The following is a 24371-nucleotide window of genomic DNA, read 5'->3' as shown; positions in this document are numbered from 1 at the left end:
CGGGCGGATCATGAGGTCAGGAGATCGAGACCATCCTGGCTAACACAGTGAAACCCCATCTCTACTCAAAAATACAAAAAATTAGCTGGGTGTGGTGGCGGATGCCTGTAATCCCAGCTACTCGGGAAGCTGAGGCAAGAGAATGGGGTGAACCCGGGAGGTGGAGCTTGCAGTGAGCCGAGATCGCGCCACTGCATGCCGGCCTGGGCGACAAAGCGAGACTCCATCTCAAAAAAAAAAAGAAAAAGAGATAACATCTATTTCACATGGTTGTTCTAAAGATTAAATAATTTATGTGAAAGAACTTTACAAACTTTAAAACTACAAATGTAGGATATTATATTATTAAAATACCATACTATGCTGCTATGTGAGCTAATATGAGTAACTTTTTACTATGGAAAATTTCCCAGACACGTATTTTTAGGACTGACCTTTTATTTTGATTGACACTGGTAACTACTCTCAACTATTTAAAAATGTTTGAAGACGTAGGTGAATGGCATTGTTTCATTTCAATTTTATTTCTCAGTAGAGATTTGGCCATTAATATTTTCTGCTTTCATTGTTGTAGAAAGAACAATCTTCTTCCCTTCTCCCCCAGTGTGTGTGTGTGTGTGTGTCCATAATTATATACCAGGCATTACGCAATCCTTTCTAGACAAAATTTATTAAAAGTTTTCTTGACTAGACAAAAAAGTCGTAACAGAACAGTATTTCAAAAGTGTGATATTCTTAGAATGAAAAAAAGTTCCCTTATCATTTGCTTAATCAGTGAGGCATTTTCTCACTCTCCTCAAAAACATTATGGAAGAAAAAACATTAAAAATGAGATGTTCAAAAAGTTATAAAGATCAATGGGAAAAGGAAAATATGAATACAATAAGATTTTTCCCTAGAAAAAAGATAGATTTTTTTTTTTAATAATACCACTGAAGTTGCACTGTAAGATGAAAAAAATGAGATATTTGCACTGAGATCCCATGAATCATCATCAATTTAAGTCCTGGTGTACAACTTAAGTTTGAATTTGATTTGAATAAATAACAAATACTAAGTTCATACACTTATAAGATAGTGGGATTTTGTATATATACAACATATTCTATATATATATGACTTACAGGCTGCTTTTATTAATATTAGGATAAATAAGTAACTGAACAATAATAAATTATATAAAAACTAAGAAACATATTAACTTACATTTAGGATAAACTTTATCATGACTTTTTCTATACTGGCACAGTATAATTTCTTATTTAGTAAAGGGAAAAATAAAGAAGCAAAAGTCTGAAAGTATAAATTTAACAATTTAAATTACAAAATTGACTCTGGTAATTAAAGTGATTACCACTAGAATTTTATTACTATTTTCAGGAATCTGGATAAATTCATTATTTACAAGCCTCTAGATAAGTTTAAGTGCCTCAGAGAAAAAAATAAGTAGATTTTTAAAAACAGAAAACCCTTCGCTAAAGTAAACACTTTGTAACACAACAGTTTCTGGAATATTATCAGCCAATGCCAAACATCAATTAATAACAAATTAACAAGAAGGAATAATTTATATAACTAAAATGATTATTATATCTATTAATTCAAACAGATTAGAAACTAAAACTCCCATAGATCAACAACTTCCTTTGAAACATACTAGTAAAGCACTGAATAGAAATAGGGTTTAGATGAATGTGTAAAGGGGTCAATACTCGGTTAAAAAATAAAAATAATCACCTCCAAAATCTTAAGTTCTAGGAATAAAGTGACAATCCAAAAGAAAATATCAAATTCTAATGCAATTTATAAGACTTTAAAGATAACCAAGTTAAAATTTCACATACGTTTGCTTTTATGTTAGAAATTTTAAAGTGCTTTTCATGGATACATATGTAACAAACCTGCACATTGTGCACATGTACCCTAAAACCTAAAGTATAATAATAAAATAAAATAAAAAAAAGAAATTTTAAAGTGCTTTTGATCATCCCTTTGCTTTGGAATCAATTCAAAATTACATATTTTTTGAAATAATATATTTTGTTAAAAAATCAACATGTATTGATAATTTTTAATACTATTTTTTAGTATTTAAGAATATATATTCATTTTTCAAAAGAATATATTATGTGTTTTAAACAAGTTTTATTTCCTACACCAATCACATTAGGTAACATTTCAACTCCAGTGATCTGGGGCCAATAATCAGCTATATGGTGACATTCAGTAATATTATTCCTACTATGCACATTAATTCTCTAAACAATGACTAAAAAATGATAGCATCAAAGCCGCCATGCTCATGAAAAATCTACTTTAAATTACAAATTACACTTCTCTCAAATATATCCTTACAAACAAGATTGAAGAATTATGCTCATTTTATAACATAAAGTATATATAAAAAGCAAACATCTGCAATTTCAATACATTTTAATACACACATCAAAATATAGCACAAATACCTTAATAGCAATAATATAACAGAAATCTGTGGGCAACATATATTGTCTTTATAAAAATATTTTCTTAATTCAATGTAAAAATTCTTTAAGAGAATTAAAGTTTAAGGACAATTTTTTATAGCTGAGAATAATACAGTGCTTTAATTTTGAAACAGTATAAACCTCATCACTTAGCATCACATTTATGTGCTAGGTAATCATAATCCAGAAAGAGCTAAATATTCCTATGATTCTTCCAAGTACGAGATTAACCATTGAAAGTATATATCACTATCTAAATAGATCATTTATAACATAGACAAAATTTGAAATACACCAAAATGTCACTTTTCCTGTCAATGCTTCCAAAAATGACAGAATTTTTTTAATTTAGCACTATTTAGTACTTACTTAAACAAGACCTTTTGCCAGCTGTGCTTGCACCACCTGAACACAAATTGCCTCCTCGATGAATCAATTCAAGTTCTAAATTGGTTCTGTAAGTAAAACATTATATCTCAGTCATTAAACTGAAGATTCATTATTAATCTGCTTTATTGACATGTCTGAATCAACCTAAAAAATAAAGTTCTTCAACTTTATTTTTTGCAAAAGCAGTTTTTATGTTGTATCAATAATATATTTATCTGATATTTAGAAATACAAAGGGAACAATTTATCCATCCTTACTTATATGTTCATATTTATACCTGCAAAAAATTGCACACATCATGGTGTAATTGTTGCAAAGTCCCAACTCTTGGCACATACTAAAAACTAGGCCTTAAGAAAAAAACTGCAACATATTTCATAAACCTGCATATGAATATGAAGAAAGAATTTTTACTCCAACGTCAGCCACTGTGTAGGTGGTTACTGCCATATAAAACAAAAAGGCATACCAATTTTTCTATCAGAGAAATAGTTATCATTCATTGGAGGTTAGATGGTATCTGGAAATCAATATTAAGAAGCAAAATCACTAATATCGAAATGGCTATGAACAACACATATAATTTAACAGCAGTCTCTCTTATGGACTTCTAAAACTAGTTTCATTAAAATACACTGTATAACTACTGATATGGCTAACCATCAATATTGTTCATACAGACCTGAAATTGCAAGGTATTTCGCAATTATTAGCTTACAAAATAGCAATATTTAATAAATCAACATTTCAAAAATCAAACTAATGCAGAATCTAAGGATTTACCCAAAAACAGTAACAGTGAAAGAACCAATTAATTATGCCAAAATAAATGACAACTCTGAGAAATAATTTAAATTGTATTTTTCTTCAACAGTATGAATACACTTAGACATACCTTTATTTTCTACAACCAAAATTGACCCTAATATGCATTTGACCCTAATAGTGAGATATTGTCTCCCACTTAAAAAAAAAAAAGAAAAAAAAAGTTTCAAGCTTACTCTTTGCAAGTGAATTCATCCTATTGTATTTAAAACAAAACATTTTGCACTGGTTTGGTTGAATTTTCAACATGGATTTTTTTTGAGATTATATTTCCATGTATTTACTTATAAATGCAAATTGTTAAAAAAATATTAATATTCCTAAGTCTGTACATTTGCCACCCATTTCTAAAGGAATGCTTTAATCCTCTCTACTCAGGGTGGGAGAAAAAGCAATTTAACACCGATAATGTTCCAGCTCAGAGCTCCATCTGGTTGCTGCTGATAAGGGCATCTGTGTGACAAGGGAATTTTCCACCCTTCAGGCGATTTGCATTGCTCACTGAACTTCTAAAAACCTACCAGCAAGGAAGCAGGGACAAGGATTTCATACTAGTGGACAGAAAGCGAGCGGAGACCAGCATGTGTTCCTTCATCAAGGGAATATAAATGAGATCAATACATTTTGTTTTCACAAATCTTCTGTTGCCTAATCTGTAGAAAAAAATTAATGGCTATATTCTCTTATAAAAACTAAGATTTCCTAGATAGTACTTTTAAGAGAGCTAACCAGAAACACAAACAATACTTACAAATGAATGTCAAAACCAGAATGTCAACATTTCACCATATTTGCAAAAATATTAAAATATAAATATAAGAATAATTGTTTTCTCAATCCCCAAATATAAAGGATGACAAACATGTTACTAAGAATTTCATTGTAAAGAATACTTGAAAAAAACTAGTAAAATCTAATTAATTATTCCAGATTATGACTGGAAGATGTCCTATGCAATATTCTTTCTGAATTAAAAATCAAAAACTACCTATCCAAAGGATTAACGTGTAATAATATCTAGGATTTTACATTTCTTGAAAATTTTTTTTGAGAGATGAGGTCTTGCTGTGTTGCCCAGGTTGCATTTGAACTCCTGTGCTCAAGCAATCCTCCTGCCTCAGCCTCCCAAGTATCCAGGAATAGGCGCACACCACTGCACCCAGCAATATCTAGGATTTTAAAAATCAATATGGCTCTAAATATCAGCTTTTGTTTGTTTCATTTATGTCAAAATTGGTCCTTTGAAACATGCTAAAGAACACACAAATGGGTCATATGTCCCATGTCCAACTGCTGAAAATCACACAGCAATATTATGTTTCTTTCCTCCTCAATGAATGATGCAAAAATAAAGATATGCTGGGAGTGGAAGTTTTCTGAGCTTTTTGCTGTCAAAGAAAAGCAGACTCTTTTATATATTTTCTAACACAAATACATTCAAATTAGTTTGGAAGAAAAAAAAAGAGGAGAAAATCTCTACATCTGAAAGAATGATGAGAAAGACTGTTTAAAGCCTACCCTAGTGGCCACCTAGATGTGCACATTAAAAACCCCTCTAACTATGCTCCAGCTTCTTTTTGCATGACCAAAGTATGCTGTCCTCTCAACCCCCCATTCAACACTATTTTAGACCACAATTTGAAAAGCAAACGTGTGTACACACACTACACACCCCACATTCTCAAACACACGTTGGTTTGGTGAAAAGGGCAAAGCTTCTGGAAAGAGATCTAGGTTCAAGGCCTGAGTCTACCACTTAGTAGTTGAGCAAGTTACTCAATTTCTCAGGGAAAAAAAAAAAAAAACCAGTATCTTCATCCATACCACAGCCTATATTATACAAGAGGCAATTCAAGTTTTAACTTCTCCAGGAAGCTTTCCTGGGACAGGAAAAACGGACTTACGCATATTTTATATTTCAATTTGCTCATCTTCCCTTTAGAAGTTCTACAGTACTTTCTCTATATGACATTTTTAAAAACAAATTATATTCTGTTATATAGATTGATGTTATATTAGTTCCATCTCTCCAACTAAACTGTAAATTTGTGAAGAACAGGGACTATTTCAAATATAGCTTCTAAATTCCCAGTGGTACCTGACAAGATGCTTAAAAAGAAAAAAAATGGGAACTGACAACATCTTTCTTTTGATATGTAACCAATTATAAGATTCTCTTTAGCCCTTGCAGTTTATTTTCTTTCTTTTCCTAACTCTTCCATTCCCTTAAACCCAGTATTGACCCCACCAAGCCCCAGAAAAGGCTTGTTTTAGGAAAGAATTTTTTGTTTTTTTAAAAGGATTCATAATTTGGTATTTAGCAAGCATCCCTTTTATTTTGAACATGATTAGTTTACAAAGTAACTAACCTATGAAGGTACATTCACTCTATTGAGTACCCACCATTTAAAGATGTCTCTGCACCTACACTGCAGTTACTTATGTTCCATTTTCTTTCCATTTTTCTCTATACGAACCACCTGCTACTCACCAGTATCTCTAGACTATATGAAACTTGAGTCCAAAAATCCTTGGAAAAATCGGTTACTGAAATTCATGTCATTCATTGTTTCAAGAACAAAATAATGATTGGTACTGAAAAAAGAACTTTCTTCCCCCCAATTTGGTTTCCATTATCTGTTTAGATGACTGACATTTGCAAGAGAATGAAAATTTTGGAAATACATTAAAACTTGAATGTAATGGTTTTGATTAATTTTTAAATTATTTTAAATTTGAATGGATTTTCCAACAGTTTCTTCTCTGATACCCTCAGAAAATTCTCCAAGGCTTCACCATGCAAATAAAATTTAAAACCAAAAGACATGTACTGTCTTACAAAAAAAAAAAAAAAAAAAAAAAAGCTCTAAAACTCACCAGAAACACTTTGTTTCCAAGTATCCAAAATTCAAACCCTCTGAAGGGCAAACAAAATTACTTATCCAGCAGGGAGAAATTCAGCTCTAAGAAATGAGGGTTGTATTCCACTCACATTACTAATACTAAATACAAATAAACGTGCAAGTTCTAATGAATTATACATTTACAAATCACTACATTTAATTCAAAACTTAATTCAAAGTAAGTTTATTGCTAAATATTTTACTTAAATATTTAAATATTGCTAAATATTTTAATGTTCACCTTTTAGGAATAAATGTTGTATGTTATATGTTACGCATAAATAAGTTATATGTTATGCATAAATAAGTTATATGTTATGCATAAAAGGCCTGGTTTCCTGTTTTGAGAAAATTACAACCTATTTAAATACAACATACTTTTTTCCTTCAATATATGTTGTTCATTTCTGAGTCAATTTGTTTATCTTATTTTTTATTTCTTTAGACAGGGTTTTGCTGTTGCCCAAGCTGAAGTGCAGTCGCTCAATCACAGCTCCCATTATCACTGCAAGCTTTTTTCTATAAGTTACTCCTTAAACCAAGAAATAAGGATCTAAAACTTCCACTAAATTATATTTAAATCAAATTGTTTGATTTATCATACTACAGGAAAATGCCAAGTACAGATTATTCCCACTCAATAAAGATTTTCTTAAAAGGTCAACTCTAATAAAATTAAAGGCATAAATAAATGAGCAACATAAATGTGTGTAGGTCTGTGATTGTGTATGTGTATAAATATGTATAGCAGAACTGAGTTGATCCATATTCAACCCAATCGTCTACAATGTTATAATCACAATATCATATGGAAGTTCTGTAAAACCTTGGCACCTTGGCAAAGTTAAATTATATTCAGTTTTGTTTTCACATAAAGTGTCTTTTATTGCAAGAATGTAGTAACTAGTAACTCTCCAGAAACAAAATACTAAATGTTATGTCTTCCCCAAAAACATTCTAGATAAACAAGAGGATAGGAATATACAGACTACAAAGTTACTTTCCAATCCATTAAATCCTTTTACATCAACCCATGTCCAGTATTTGCATTCTCAGACCAACTAATGTTCCTTATCTTGAGCTCTAATTTGCTTGCTGCAACTATTCTAAATCTGGTTCCATTTCTCCTGGGTTCCAGAGGCTATGTATAGTTCATTTACTCTTTTGTTACCCTCTGTTCCAGGAGTGGGCCAGAGAGAATAGCCATGATTAACTATATATATAATAGAACCTATAAAAGCTAAACATAGGTGAGGAAAAAGGAAGATAGCAACTGAAAAAAACACTAAACCTTGACTCAAGAGATCCTACTCTGCCACAAACTTGCTGTATGACTTCAAGTCATATTACCTCTCTAAATCTTACCTATTACAATACTACTTAGATAAAATATGAAGTATGCTTCCAAAGATATTGAAGGATGTACAGAGTCAGTTTTGGCAGAATGCATTTACAAGTTCTTAGTTGTGTCTGTTTCTCCTCTATTTACTGCTTTTATGGTTCTGCATTTTCACTCAAGTTTTCCAAAATTCCTATTTAGAACTACTGCTTCTGTATTGCATACAATTAGACTAATCCTTCCTAATCTGAAAGATGAGAAACATTCACTTCTAACAGCTTTCTTGAGCCCCTTACTCACTACAAATTGAAGTTTAGAACCTGCCTGATCCCTTGCTTCCTCTCCCTTATCTGATTTTTCTAAACTCCTGTCTTTTAGGTTATCACTAGATCTTTCCAGTTTCTATTTAAAACAAAGTTCTTTTATTTCTTACTGTTCTTATTTTTCCATAAATCAAAATGTTTAACATATTACAACGTTTTAGTTCTCAGTATTATCACTTTTTGACAGGTCTCATATATAATACTCACATGTTCGAGGTACGTATCTGTCTGAAAATGTTAGTAACATACTTCCCCCCATGTACTATAATGCTTAGTAACATTTATGCAAATATTTCATTAAAATAAAACCTCTTCAGGAAATAAAAGAAAGCTGCACAGTTATAGTTATCCTAGCAGGCACTAAAACTAGCCATAATTTCGACTGATATTAAAAATATGCATCCTTTAAATAAATAAAACAAATATTTATTAAATAATAAAATCAACTATTAATAATAAGTAAACTAAAAAGTATATACTATATATACCTACCTAGCAACAGAGTACATAAAGAGAAAATCATTGTCTGGTGAGCCCGGGGTCTTGCTATAGTCTCTATATTTCTTCTGAGTGGTATTTTTTATATCTTTCATTACAGATTCCATTTCTTTACTTAAATTTGTTTCTGACTATAAAAAAATGCAAACATACATATAAAGTTTATATTCACTTTCTTTAATAATGGTCTAAAACTAGAATCTTTATTATATGAACATAGTAGGAAATTAAAATTAAAAAGTCAAAACAGAACATTATCTATTATAAATATATTTAGTGTACGAAGATAAAACCAATCAAAAAATACTCTCTAAACAGTGATCTTTTATTCTAATTCTACATTGTGACTGGCAACACTGTAATCCAACTATCAATTAACCACATAAATTATGCTAAGCCAATGAGATGATGGTATTAAAATAATATGTTAGAACAAAGTTTCCATGTCTACAAAAAACCTGACTTTCATTTAAGTTCATTTTTCAAAGAATAATATCAATGTCCCATAAGTTTAAGCATATTTTAAACACATAAGAATTTGGATTTATAAAATTTTAAAAAGATCACAAATTCTAAAATTAGTCTTCGCTTGACAAAGGGAATTGTCAGATGAATCTATCTAGGTTTAATGTATGCATTTCTGTTTCAAAAGTCAAATATTCACAATTTTCACAAATTTACTACATAAACCAGACACAGCTGTCACTTCTCTCAGAGACCATATCATAAATCCATAATGAAGGTTAAATTTTTTTTTTTTTATGAAGGTGAACTATTTTAAGAATTTAGACCAAACAAATCCTACTGGATGGGATAAAAGATGAGTTTCCCCCTACAGTAGTCTGACTTGTGATGAACAGTTCAATCAATTACACAATATTTTATCTCTCGAATACACATACACACACAGTAAATACATGTGCATGTCTGTGTAAATATATCTTCTTAATCCTAATATACCTCACAGGTATATTTTTAAGTGATTAAATTGTGCTTTATATTGAGATACACACACACACACACACACACACACACACAGTATATATAGCTTGTGTGTTTGTTTTTAAATACTTCAACGTCATTTTTTTTTTTTTTTTTTGAGAGGGAGTCTCGCTCTGCTGCCCAGACTGGAGTGGAGTGGCATGATCCCAGCTCACTGCAACCTCTGGCTCCCGGGTTTAAGCAATTCTCCTGCCTCAGCCTCCCAAGTAGCTGGGATTACAGGTGTGTGCCACTGTGCCCAGCTAATTTTTGTATTTTTAGTAGAGATGAGGTTTCGCCATGTTGATCAGGCTGGTTTCAACCTCCTGACCTTAAGTGATCTGTCTGCCTCAGCGCCACCACACCTGGCTAATTTTTGTATTTTTAGTAGAGATGGGGTTTTGCCATGTTGGCCAGGCTGGTCTCAAATTCCTGACCTTAAGTTATCTGTCCGCCTCAGCCTCCTAAAGTGCTGAGATTACAGGTGTGAGCCACTGTGCCTGGCCTACTTGAACATCTTAAAAGGGCCTAACTATATCTAAACCTATAGGGGTTCTTGACCTAGAAGATGTATATTAAAACTCAGAATTTAGCCTAAAGAGAAGTATAGCCTTTGATAATAATTTGTTCTATTACTTTTATTTAAGTATAAATAGAAGAGAAGAAAACCTCTAAAAGCAATTTCTACTAAATATGTAAAAGTCCAGAGAAATTTATAAACTGAATGAAAATGAAAGCAGAAAATCAGAGTTGAGTTAACCAGGATATTTATGCCTTACACTGATGCTTACTGGGAAAGCTCCCGGTCGTCCCTGCAGCTCCTCCACTTCCTGTATGAGATCTTGTATGCTTTTGTTGCTAGGACGTTGCCAAGGGTTATTTTCCACATTGCTTCCAGGATAACATGGAAGAACACTGTTAGCAAACTGCCTACAGAGGGGACACGTGAATTCTCCTTTGTCCACTGAGAAGCCCTGAAGAACCTGGTCATTCTAAAAGATGAAATAAACATACAGATGCATGATATACACATTCATAGAAAAGAAAAATTATACCACCCATTTTATAGTAAATTAACAAACCATACAAAAAAGACATCTCTAATATATGTCATAAAGAAATAAACAAAATCCTTCATTTAAACTGTTAAAGTTCACCAAATGACTTCTTACATCATAGCAATTACATAACACTTGCCCTCACCAATACACTGTTGAAGTATCTTACTCTTCTTTCAGTATGAAACATTCAAGTGATGGTGCGATTAATCTGAAATGTGGATTTAAGATAAAGAATAATTCAAAAAACAGGCCACATTAAAGTGGGTCGCCCTTCTCTTACCCCATACCCCTGTTTTCATAATCTGTAACTGACTACTGGGAAGATTATCCCAATGCTCATGTTCTTTGATCTAGGATAAATAGCTTTTGAGAGTAAATAAGCCTCAAAAAAAGTGACTTCTAAGGGGTCTAACTGCTAAATACAACTGATTGGACAACTGAGTTACTGCTCATTTCATTATATCTTGCATCTCAAGTACTTTAACTAAGAGAACTATGAATTCTGTTTTTCACTTTTTGACATTAACTTTTTAAGTCCTTAAAAATGTAACAACATATCTTCCTAAATCCAATTCTATAAACATTTACTAAGCTCCTACTATGTGATAAATGCTGTGCAAGGTGATAGCATAAAGAGTTAAGATACATTTTTCCTTCTTAAGGTACTCACGATTTAAAAGCAAAATCAGGCAAATAAATTATAGTGTGATAAATGCCACAACAGAGAAGCCTTCCCAGAGAAGATGATTTGTGAGTTAAGTTTTAAAAATACACGAAAAAGAGTGTGCTAAAAAACTGGGGCAACGGTCCTGGTCACAGAAGAACATTCTGTGATAAGCTTCTTGACAGCCTTAATTCCAAAGAATGCTAGATACTCTTTTTTGCTGTAACTGAAGCTAGGTTCTCTCCTGAAGCACCCCCAGAAACCCTCTCAACTCACCCTCCTACATCTCTCACATCTCAGCACCCTCTGGTGCTGGCCTGAGATCATTACTCCTGCATTCCCTTGTCTTTGTGGCTCATGTCATTTAGCAATACTATCCTTTTCCTTCCTTTTCACTGCCACCTACTGCCTGCAACCACTAAAGACTTTGGTACCTCGATATGTTTTCCTCATCACTCCAAGTCCTGCATCTTCCTATGCACTTTCACTATATATGTATACAACCAATCTTATACCTTAGTCCTTCAGCTCCTTAACCTCATCAGCTCCTATAGTTTTGGCCTCCACTCTACTCCAGCACCTGTTACCATAACAACATCCTTGTCCTGTAATAACTCAAAATTACTCGAGATCTGAAAATATTAAATTTAAACATCTTATATTCTGACTACCAACTTCCACCTCCTTTACTCCCTTCTTTTTCTCCCAGTTCATCAGGTTTTTCCTATCCTATCTGCACACCATTGTCTACCACTTCAAAACTCATGGCAACACTTCACACTCACCCTCCACGTGTCCTTTCATCATTCACACCAAACAAAGCCTTCATACTAAATTAATCCAATGTATGTCGTCTCCAATTCTGCACTCAAACTGAGTGTTGTCAGAGAAAAATAAAATGCTTTCTTGCTACAAACTGTTTCCAACCTCAACTTTCTCCTTGCATACTGCCTGGCACTCTTTCGCTACATCCTAGGAAGCACTCTCTCATCCAATCCCAAAGTGGTTTTCCTGGTTTTTTTTGTTTTGTTTTTGTTTTGTTTTGTTTTGTTTGAGACAGAGCCTTGCTCTATGGCCCAGGCTGAAGTGCAGTGGCGCGATCTCGGCTGACTGCAAACTCCGCCTCCAGGGTTTACGCCATTCTGCTGTCTCAGCCTCCTGAGTAGCTGGGACTACAGGCACCCGCCACAGCGCCCGGCTAATTTTTTTTTTTTGTATTTTTAGTAGACACAGGGTTTCACCGTGTTTGCCAGGATGGTCTCGATCTCCTGACCTCGTGATCCATCCGCCTCGGCCTCCCAAAGTGCTGGGATTACAGGCATAAGCCACTGTGCCCAGCCTTGTTTTCTGTTTTTTTGTTTGTTTGTTTTTTTTGAGACGGAGTTTTGCTTTTGTTGCCCAGGCTGGAGTGCAATAGCGTGATCTCAGTTCACTGCAACCTTTGCCTCCCGGGTTTAAGCAATTCTCCTGCCTCAGCCTCCCAAGTAGCTGGGATTATAGGCGCTCGCCACCACACCCAGCTAATTTTTGTATTTTTAGTAGAGATGGGGTTTCGCCATGTTGGCCAGGCTGGTCTCAAACTCCTGACCTCAGGTGATCCACCCGCCTTGGCCTCCCAAAGTGCTGAAATTACAGGCATGAGCCACTGTACCTGGCCCCCAAAGTGGTTTTTCAAACCACCTCCTCACTTGCCAAGTCACTCACCTTCCCCACCCCTGCCCCCTTTACTCTAGGAGCATGAGGTTATACCTCATATCTACACAGAAGAGACTCATGGCAACTCCTTCAGCATCCTGCCCTCTCCCATCACAAGTATTAATTAACTCCAACAATCCTTCCATCTACTTTCTTCTTTCTATCACCTTTACTCATCTCCCTCCTAAGTAGTCTCCCAAACATACCACTACATGACCTAATATGTCCAGTGTCTAATGTCTAATATGAGACTTTGTTATTTCCAATCAAAATCTTTCAGTGTCATCATCACCTCTCACGTTCTTTCATTCTCCCCCCTTGTGCTCCAGAAGACTGTCCTTCTAAATATATTTCAAATCTATATTCTCTTCTCCATTTTCATAGACATGAGTAAGTCCAAGCCCCCACCACATTCTTTCTTACTTTTCTGCAATTCCCTTTCTACACAACTGTCACAATGACTCTTCTGGACATTTTATATTTCTGCTTAAGAGTCTTTAATGGCTTTCTCTAAGGAATCTATATAAAGTCTAAATTCTTTAAATGGACCAGAAGGCCCCTTACAATGTAAACCTTAACTACTTATCCTGTCTCATCTCTCATCACTCAAGCGCCTTACTTCATCAAAATGTTCTGGCACCTGGCAGATGGCCAGGCACGGTGGCTCACGCCTGTAATCCTAGCACTTTGGGAGGCAGAGGCGGACGGATCACGAGGTCAGGAGATTGAGACCATCCTGGCTAACATGGTGAAACCCTGTCTCTACTAAAAATACAAAAAATTAGCCAGGCGTGGTGGCGGGTGCCTGTAGTCCCAGCTACTCGGGAGGCTGAGGCAGGAGAATGGCATGAACCTGGGAGGTGGAGCTTGCAGTGAGCCAAGATTGTGCCACTGCACTCCAGCCTGGGCGACAGAGTGAGACTCCATCTTGGAGAAAAAAAAAAAAAAAAGACTCTGTGTATTACCTAACATTTAGCATGCGTACTGTAACTGTTTACTTGTCTCTCTTACGTAATACATAGTAAACTCATTGAGGGAAGGAACTGTGCCTTATGTGCCATTGTATCCACAATGATTATCATAGTATCTGGAACACTGTAGATACCGAATAAGTATTTGCTGAAGGAATAGTTGAATACACGGATATGAATAATGCATAATGTGCTTAAGGAACTAGTAATTAGCTTATTAATGTTGAATTGATGGAAGACAACACTAAAGCAATAGGCAAGACCAGATCCTGGAGTACCTGAATGCCATTCAGAGAATAGTGAACTTTATCCTATCAGGAGGAAGACAGCAAGAGATTTTAAGCCGACAACACATATTGCTTATTTAAATTTTAGAAAGCTCAATGTAGTAAATAAGTTACACCTGGAGTAAGGAAATCAGTAAGAAGGCAATTCCTATAATCAAGATGAGCGAGGAAGGCATATACAAAAAAGTAGCAGTGGGATTAATGAAGGTAGAATATAGTCAAGTGAGATTTAGAAGTCAGAATCAATAGAATTTTGGTAATGGACTGAAAGTGAGAGGTGAGGAATAGGAAGGAAAAAAGAGATATCTACTGCTTCTGAGTTAGGAACATGGGAATATAGTAGACCTGTATTTAAGAAGTTGCTTTTAAGAAGTTGTGCTGCTTGAACTCAGGAGTGTAAAGGCTCCAGTGAGCTATGATTGAGCCACTGCACTCCATCCTGGGAAACAGAGTGAGACCCTATCTCAAAATAAATAAATAAATAAATAAATAAAATAAAAGTTACACTGAAGGAGAAAGAGAAGTCTTCAGCTATAGGAAAATAAGAAAATGTAATGTCCAGGGAAGGATTCTGAATGGGAGAGGTTTGAACTCAGCTCCTGATGAGCTGAGAAGGGGCAGAAGAGGCAGAAAAACTGAAAATACAGAAGAAAAAGAAGTTACCTACTGATGAATTAAGGCCCCTGAGGTGTTGGGGAGAAAGGTCTATCAGAGCTCAGGCAGAAAAGTTATTCCTGAACAGAAGAAGGGCTACAGTACTACCTCAAAGAGTAACAAAGAAAAGACTGGTTGGGATGTTGGACTCATTTATCAAGGAATAGAAACGCAAGATAGGAATCTAAGGGAATGTGACAACAGACACTGTTTTCTTAATGACAAAGGAAGAGACAGAATCTGTTAAGAGGAAATGAATCTTGGAGAGGCAAAGGTTTGGAATAGCTGCTGAGGAAAACAGGAGAGGGAACTGATCAAAGACAGGTAAATGAATTAATAGGTAGTATTTATAGCCCATAACCCTAGTCTAAGCCACTGTTATAGGAAGCCACAAGTTTGTGATAATAATCATTAACCTAGTTTTATGACTTTTCTAGCTGGGATAGCTGACTGGGTCTAAAATCAAAGGAGGCTGATTAAACGAGATTGACAAGAATAGAATGAGTATAGCACAATAAAGTGAGGATAGCAAAGAGCTAATACACTAGCAAAAAATTCAAAGGGTTAAAGGACTATAGATCTTGATGTCAGGGGCAAATCACAATAATGACAGTGAAGACAAGAGAACTTATGTGATAATCATAAGATGATATGGTAGGATATTAAAGCTTCATATTTCAGAGAGAGTAGCAAAGTCTAAAGTGCAGCCATGGAAGTCAGTTGCAAAAGTGAAAAAAAATTTTTTTTTTTTTTTTTTTTTTGAGATGGAGTCTCGCTCTGTTGCCCAGGCTGGAGTGCAGTGGTGCAACCTCAGCTCACTGCAACCTCTGCCTCACAAAGTCAAGTGATTCTCCTGCCTCAGCCTCCCAAGTAGCTGGGATTACAGGTGCACACCACCATGCCCGGCTAATTTTTGTATTTTTAGTAGAGACAGGGTTTTGCCAGGTTGGCCAGGTGGCCACGTTGGCCAGGCTGGTCTCGAACTCCTGACCTCAAGTGATCTGCCCATCTCAGCCTCCCATAGTGCTGGGACTACAGGCATGAGCCACTGCGTCTGGCCAGTTGCTAAAATGAAATTAAAAAATGAAAATCCTTGAAGTTGAACAGGTCTGTGTTAAAGTGAGACTGGATGGTTTATATGATAATCAAAATCACTTAAAAAGATGAGCTGGAATTGGGATGTATATACTATAAAAAGATTTAATACCTGGAAAGATACATGCACCTTTAAAAAATTTTTGCAATCAACTTACCCGTAATGATTCCATGTAAGATTTATGACAATCTATATGTAATGTGTGACCACAGGTTTGTACATAAACACCTCCTTCCCAGCCAATTGATACTGCCAAGAGACATGAACTCTTCAAAATAAAAAGAAGACAAATACAATTAATTTTAAAGAAGTATAAACATATTTAAATATTAATATGTCCACATAAACCTCTGCATGATTTCCTATTTTTATATTAATGTGGAGTTTCTATTTTTGTGATAGCAATTAATGCCTGACTAGATAGTCTTAAGGCACTATCTTTAAAATTGGAATATGATGAAGTTGTAGCTCCCAAACTTCTATACTCATAATGAAAGAGAATAAATATCATGAACTAGCCTTTGTCTGCTCCATAAAATATATGCTGTCAATACTACACTATAGTTCAGTATGAACTATACTGTTGCTGAGATAAAGTATGGTACTGAATCTGTCTATGATTTCTGACATTAACCACTTACTTCTTGAAACGCCTACTTTCCCCTGGTTTAATGCTACTCTCTCTTGGTTTCATTCCTGCCTCTTTAACTGTTTTTCTCAGCCTTCCTTCTAAGGATCTTTTTTTCTTCACTTACCCCTTCAATGTCTATTCCTCTACTCCTAAAGGTTCTATTCTCAGTGCAACTCTCTTCTCATTAAAACTATTTTTTCCTAGTGATTTAAGCAGTAATTTTGACTACCCTGCAAGCTTAGATCTCTTCTGACTGTTAGACACAAGTACTCATGCCACTCAGAAATCTCCAGTTTAATGTCCCACAGACAATATAAAATCAATGTGCCAAAAACGTAAACTGTTATTTTCTCCATGAATCATCTCCCTCCTCTTGGTTCAATAACTCTACAATCTATTTAGTCACCAAGTCAGAAAGCCAACAGTCATTCTATATCACACTCTTACCTTCATACCACAATATCAGTTCCCAAATCATATGGATTCTGTCTCCTAAATAACTCATGATTTTGGTCTTTCCTCTTCATTTCCAGTATATAATATTCGTCTATATCCCACAGAGTGGGAGAAGTGGTTCTTAAACAGTTTCTTAACTCGTCTCCTTAACTCAAATTTGTTCTCTCCATGATGTAACCTCCATACATCTTTATAAAGCACAAATCTAGTCACAAGACTAAAAAACATGTCTTAATATTTACAAGGTCTTAATATAATATACAATAAAGAAGGGACCCAGACTATACAAGCAAACTATATATCCTTTCCAATTTTTTTTTTTTTTTTTTTTGCTTTTTGAGGTTTTTTTTTTTTTTTTTTTTTTTTTTGAGATTAAGTTTCACTCTTGTTGCCCAGGCTGGAGTGCAATGGCGCGATCTCGGCTCACCACAACCTCCGCCTCCTGGGTTCAAGTGATTCTCCTGCCTCAGCCTCCCAAGTAGCTGGGAGTACAGGCATGCACCACCACACCCAGCTAATTTTGTAGTTTTAGTAGAGACAGGGTTTCTCCATGTTGGTCAGGCTGGTCTCGAACTCCTGACCTCAGGGAGTGATCCGCCCACCTCGGCCTCCCAAAGTGCTGGGATTACAGGCATGAGCCACCGTGCCTGGCTCCAAATTTGTTTTAAAAGTTTCTTTATCTTTCCTTTCTCTTTTACATCTTCAACTTCTCTTTCATTGCTAATTCCTCCCTCTAAACCTATAAATAGGCTGAAGACTTTTTCTCCTAAAATCTCTTTCTTAGAATTTTCATCATTTGGCCTCTGTCAAATAGCATTTGGGCCTAAACTTGAATTCATTCTCTACAATCTGTAGTAAATAGATGGGTGGGCCAGAGCAATATGAAGGCACAAGATCTAACAGGACTGGCAACATATGATGAAAGATTTGAGAGCCATCAAACAAGCATGTACTTACATGCTTAAAAAACTGAATCAATCTTTAAATTTTATTTTTATAATGTAAGATGACCAATGATCTTTAAATGATAGTAAACAAAGTTCCAATATTAAATCAAGACTTTTCACAAGTATCTAAAGTTGAAAGTACTGTGTATCACATAGTACAAAATGACTTCCCAGCCAATTTAAAGACGTGAAGCTGCATAAATCAAATACAGCTGGTGAGCAGGCTTCTACTGTTACAAATCAGAAAAACAACAGGAGGCCTGCTCATCTTTGTTTTATGTTTTGGAGCTGCTTGAAACAGAAGCAGATTTTGGTGTTAGATCATTTTAGAATGATTGGTAGTCCATTAATAAACCAGCTGCTCTCTTTGGCACGATACTACAAAAAGGCAATTAATCTGTATTTTTAATAAAAATGGTTAGCTTTTAAAACGGGAAACAATGAGTCATTTGTCTATATAACTTTTAGACATTTGAGTTTTCCAGTCAAAAAATGCAGGATAACACTTAATAATGTGAGACTAGTATTTTAGGGAGACCTCAAGTATCCACCACTGTGCTAAGTGCCTAACACTGAAATGTCACAACCTCAATCAATAATTACTAAAACCTTATAAAGTAGCTGGAGTTATCCCTTTTTACAAGAGAGGAATGATAACTTTACCAAGATCACTAAGTTATAAGTTCAAACCCAAGTCTGTCTGACTCCAAAGCTCAGGTTCCTTCTCTCTGTTGTGTCATATTTCCCATGTGTTACACTTCCAGTTTCTACAGTGAATGCACTGTCTTACATAACTAATATTCTACATGTCAATTCTGTAAACTGCATGCATTTAATCTGAAGACAGTAGAATCTACAGTTTAATCCTATAATCAATATCAGTGCCCACTGATAGTCATTCTTCTGCTCTATACAGTCTGGTCCAGCTACCACTCTGGTACTCTTATGTTTAGAGTAATTCAGGAAGAAACCCAGTAAGCATCTACAACACACATAGCATGTGCTAGCCCCTGAATCAACATGAGGCATAGCCCTGGACCTCCAGAGGTATGCAATCTAGGGAATATGCCATATATACATAAAACAGGTCCTATAAAAGCATACAAAAGTAATGATGTAGGAATAAAAATCTCACAATCACTAACAGAAACACAACAGAGTATAATCTAACTCAGATTTCAGCTCAGAGACTTTTTATAAAAAAGATTTTTTCTAGAAATGATTACTCTGGCTGCAAAAAAGAGATACCCTACCTTTTTGCTCCCATTTATTAGATCGTCTCTTCCCTCAAAATTATTATGCTCTTAGGTCTACGTTTATTTTGATTGAATTTTTTTAAAGTTTTCTATTTGGTGTTGGGATTCATCTTTACCTGTTTACTCTAAAGTAATTAAAAATGATAAAAATTAAAACTAGGATTATTGATAGTGGCAGGAGACAGACAAATTCCTAGACAGACAGGGCCAGGTCCCTGGTGAAACCCAAACTCCAAACCACAGACAATTTAAAGCCTGAAAACCGAGCTGCAGTCTCAGGTAGAGTCCATGACTGGAGTGAGAACTTCCTCGAAAATCAAATGGTGCTTTTATCAGGTCCACACATGGACTATTCAGCATGCACTCCTCCATTCTGAGACCATAAAAACCATGGACTCAGTCACAAGGCAGCTACCCATTTTCAGGCCCCCTCTCACACAGAAGGCTACACACTTCAGGTCCCCTCTTGTTGTTGAGCTCTTTTCTGTCACTTGATAAAATTCTTCTCTGCCTTGCTGACTCTCTGGTGTCCATGTACTTCATTCTTCTTGGTTGTGGGACAAGAACCTACCCACCAAATGGCAGGAGCAAAAAGGGCTGTAACATGCTCCTGGCCGGCTCACAGAGCTGTGGGTAGCGGGAATGAAAAGAGTTGTGACATGCTCCCATTCACTAGACTATGGGACTGAAGAGCTGTGACCCTTCTGGGGGCCTAGACCTTGGCACTCCCCAAGCAGAAGCTATGACATCCCCTTGGGGCTCTGTGGTTGCTGGTGTCTCCGAGTTTTTGGGTGCCACTGCATCCCCCTCATTTGAATGCTGGCACCCAGCCACAGAAGCTGCTTGCAGCACACTTGGCCCCACCATAGGCACAGCTTGGAGCTGCAGTGGTTGCGGGATCCAGGCTGGGGAGTGAGCTGAGTGCAGCCTGCCGGCCAGCCTGGGTAGAGTGAGCCCAGTGGGCCCGAGCGAAGCCCAGGCAGAGATGCCACCAGCCACAGAGGTTCCTGCCTAGTGAAGTGGCACCAAAATAATCCTGTGTCATTATGACAAGAAAATAAAGTCTAAATAAGGTGGTAGTAAATTTCTGCAAAAGCAGAACTTAGCAGTTTCCCAATTTTCCTTGAAAATAAAATATTTATTGGTCTCTGATTAATAAAGTAATATATGTATCCTGTAAAAAAAAATCCAAAGCAGTCCGAGCATGGTGGCTCAAGCCTGTAATCCCAGCACTTTGGGAGGCCGAGGTGGGTGGATCATGAGGTCAAGAGATCGAGACCATCCTGGCCAACATGGTGAAACCCTGTCTCTACTAAAAATATAAAAAATTAGCCGGACATGGTGGTGGGCGCCTGTAGTCCCAGCTACTCGGAAGGCTGAGGCAGGGGAATCATTTGAACCCAGGCCCCAGGAGGCAGAGGTCGCAGTGAGCCAAGATCGCACCACTGCACTCCAGCCTGGCGACAGAGTGAGACTCCATCTCAAAAAAAAAAAAAAAAAGTCCAAAGCAATAAAGAACAAAGAAAAAAGTGTGAAAATGTGTGTGCACACATACGTGTATTTATACACACGCACATACAGAGACTGCTACAAAATAACCATAATTTCATTTTAAAGTCTCTGAAAATATATGGAAGCATGACCCTTATTACCTAACCCAAAATGCCAGACAGGCCTAACCTAGCCTTCCTAAATGGGATAGCTTGAATATTTAAAACATCACTTTACATTTATATTGACCTATATTATATGCAGTGACCTATATGCAGAGTGAACTCTAATCTGGTGATTACTGCATGAAAGATCATTATAGCCCTATTTTACAGATGAGGAAATTGAGTCTCAGACCACTTAAGGGATTTGGCCAAACTCACATTGCTCAGAAACGGCAGAATCAGGACCAAACCCCAGTTTTTCTGGTTTAGGACTCTTTCTACTCTACACAATACCTCCCTGTAGGTCCTTCAGCTCCTGCAGAAGCCACCAGAAACCTTTCTGTAAGCCTAGCATATTAAGGAACCAGACTCTACTCTGGCTCTTATCATCACTAGGTCAGTTCCTATTTATTCTGATTATGTATTCTGTCTTCCACTTATCTTACTAATTTCTTCCACTTCAACCAATGGATTTATGGGCAAGAAAGAAGTTCTATTTGGAAATCTATCCATATAATCATCTCATATAGCTAACTAAAAATAATGTTTTACTTTATATTTTAAGCTAATATCTTACATTTATTTAATTCAAGACACAGTAGATTTAAAAAACTACAACAGGAGAAAGGAAACCCCATTTGATAGTCCACTCAGGAAACATCAAAAGGAATACAGAAATTTAAAAAAGACGTTAACGATGCTGCTGCTACTAAAGCTTATCTTGAAAGCTTTCAGATACTTATGAGTGCCAGAGCCTGAAAAAAAAACTACTAAGTTTGTAAGAAGTCATAGCAGATATGAATCAAATCCATCCTTACTTTACATTTTAAAAGTATCATAATGAAATTTTATTATATATCTTTAAATGAAAGTAAAAGAGGGAGGCAAAAATCTTCATACAACATTCCTACCATAATAAACGTTTCTATAGAGTTAATACATTAAGTCCTCACTTAATGTTATCAATAGGTTCTTGGAAACTGTGACTTTAAGCAAATGATGTGGAACAAAACTAATTTAACCACAGGCTAATTGATATAAACAAGAGTTAAATTCCTATAGTATATTTCTGATTACAAAAACATCATCAAAACTTCTAAAGACCTAAAACATTTCTAATATGAAACACTGAAATAAATGTGGAGTATGCATACATTTGAGAAAGGTTAATAAAAACAAGATAACGATTTACCCAATTTTTGACAAAACAATAAGTGCTGTCAGTAGCAGCGGTGACGGGTTAAATTAAGGAATAAATGTTTGCAAAGTGAAAATCGTTAAAGAGCATTTCCTATTACCATGCAATTTAAAAACAAACAATAACAAATATGCAGGTTCACTGAGCCCTTTCATACCACATCGTTATTATGTAGCTGTATAATTATCATATACTTTATAAATTTTTACTTTATCATATACTTTATAAATTAAAAAAATAATGTTTTCATTATTTCATTCATTTTCCAACCTACTTATTCCAGTTCACAGTCATAGGTGGCTGGAGCCTATCCCGCAGCTCAGAGCACAAGGTAGGAATTGACCCTGGGCAGGACCCCATCCCATAGCAGGACACACTCACATCCACACCCATACTGACTCATACCAGGCCAATTTAGACATGCTAATTAACCTAATGTGCAACACATCTTTGGGAAGTAGGAAGAACTGGAATACCCACACAAAACCCATAAAGACATGGGGAGAACACATAAATTCCACACTGACAGTGGCCCGGGTAGGGAATTAATTTTTTTCTCATCAACATTATAACAAAACGATGTTGAAAGAAACATCGTTATTTAAGGACCTGCTGTACTCATCATTCCACTTAATTGAATGTGTGTATCACACAATAAACAACATTTAAAACAAAGGTATCACATTTATTACCTGAAATGTTTATTAACAGATTTCCATTTCTTTCTATCCACATATTAATTTTTTTCTAATAAACTTTCAAATTTAACATCAGAATGCCATTTTGGTAAAAGACATGTAAAATTCTGGAGGGAAATAACCAACTTGGCAGACAAAAGTACTATTTTATAAAGAGTACTTACATCCTTAAAATAACGCTGTAATAATGAAAGCCTCACATCATGAACAGCTGCACAGGTATCCCAAGGGTAAATCTGCTCCTCCTCAGTGATTGGCAACTTTTTTGGCTCAACATTGTCACGGCACTGCCCCAAAACTACATTAACAGATAAAAGCTCATTAATCAAAAATAATCAATGCCATAGAACTGTAACTCCAAGAAAAGCTGAGTTATTTACCACAAGCAACTCAAATTATTTCACTATTAGAATATTTTTAAAGACCCCTCAAAAAAGTGGTATTCTAGTTTTCTTCTACAGGCTAAATAAAGCTTCAAATACACCAATATTTACTTTAAAAAATAACACTGAACTATGATTATAAACTCAAGATGGATGGATGGATGGGTTCCTAAATCTGTCCACTGAAAAAGCCTAGATGATATAACTCTCTAGTACTCACAAACTTTATTTCTAAATATACTATTTCTCACTAAAAGGAAGAAGAGGTCCTTGGAGAAAGAGCTGAGTCCAGGGTTGGGGAAAAGTGCAAGGTGAGCCCGGAAGGATGTGTGATTAAAAAGAGCAAGGAAGTTTCAAACACTGAGGGAGCAGATTTATAAGGACCTGGAGTTCTGACTGGCAAAATCTGAGAAAAGTTGAATATTAAAAAGAATAATAATAGTAATAGAAAATACAATACGTTCACTGACCCAGGCAAGGAAAATCAAATAAAAGAGTAAAAGGGTGAGTAGAGTCTTAAGGTATCATCCTACAGATTACCTACTACCTTACCCAAGTGATCAAACTTGGTTGGCACCACCAATAATAGGACAAATTGACACAGTGAACCTCGTGATGTAATGCTGTTGGAAGGAACATCACCTGTATAATACCCTTGCCAAAACTGTTTAACTTCAATCTAGTAACAAGGAAATAATCACGCAAATCCAGATTCTGAGATATTCTATAGAAAACCAACCTGGACTCTGAAACTTTGAAAAGGGGCTAGAGAAACTGTTCTAAATTACAGGAGACTAACAAGAAATGATAATGAAAAACAATACATGATCTTTTATTCGATTGTGGATCAAGAAATATCTGCTATAAAAATATTACTCTGACCACAAAAAAATGATGTAAGTGTATATGTGTATATGTTAATCAGCCTAATGGTAAAGTGGTATATACATTAATTAGCTTGACTTAATCATTC

At 35.5% G+C, this 24371-nt stretch overlaps 1 protein-coding gene and 1 long non-coding RNA gene across 7 annotated transcripts in view; one reads left to right on the top strand and one right to left on the bottom strand.

Annotated features, from left to right (window-relative positions):
* The window catches only part of LOC129488025 (uncharacterized), an 89102-nt gene extending 81803 nt beyond the window's left edge, over nt 1–7299 (top strand). For 2 of the 3 annotated variants that reach the window (XR_008659553.2, XR_008659554.2), the window contains one exon: nt 4081–4339. This is a non-coding gene — a long non-coding RNA (uncharacterized lncRNA). Of the gene's footprint in view, nt 1–4080; nt 4340–7050 lie in introns of those variants that run through there. The other variant, XR_008659556.2, reaches the window with a different exon arrangement.
* Nucleotides 1–24371, bottom strand: part of UBR3 (ubiquitin protein ligase E3 component n-recognin 3) — a 263885-nt gene that overhangs the window by 67615 nt on the left and 171899 nt on the right. For 2 of the 4 annotated variants that reach the window (XM_055289670.1, XM_063644665.1), the window contains exons 26-30: nt 23180–23313; nt 16332–16442; nt 10526–10738; nt 8760–8896; nt 2856–2941 (exon numbers count right to left, since the gene is read on the bottom strand). In XM_055289670.1, coding sequence (XP_055145645.1) covers nt 2856–2941; nt 8760–8896; nt 10526–10738; nt 16332–16442; nt 23180–23313 — 681 coding nt within the window. The remainder of the gene's footprint in view (nt 1–2855; nt 2942–8759; nt 8897–10525; nt 10739–16331; nt 16443–23179; nt 23314–24371) is intronic. The other 2 variants (XM_055289672.1, XM_063644666.1) reach the window with 1 other exon arrangement.

The sequence above is a fragment of the Symphalangus syndactylus genome, chromosome 8 (assembly GCF_028878055.3).
Source record: "Symphalangus syndactylus isolate Jambi chromosome 8, NHGRI_mSymSyn1-v2.1_pri, whole genome shotgun sequence".
Taxonomy (NCBI): domain Eukaryota; kingdom Metazoa; phylum Chordata; class Mammalia; order Primates; family Hylobatidae; genus Symphalangus; species Symphalangus syndactylus.
The sequence above is the reverse complement of the archived record's forward strand: the minus strand, read 5'-3'. Positions and strand labels throughout refer to the sequence as shown.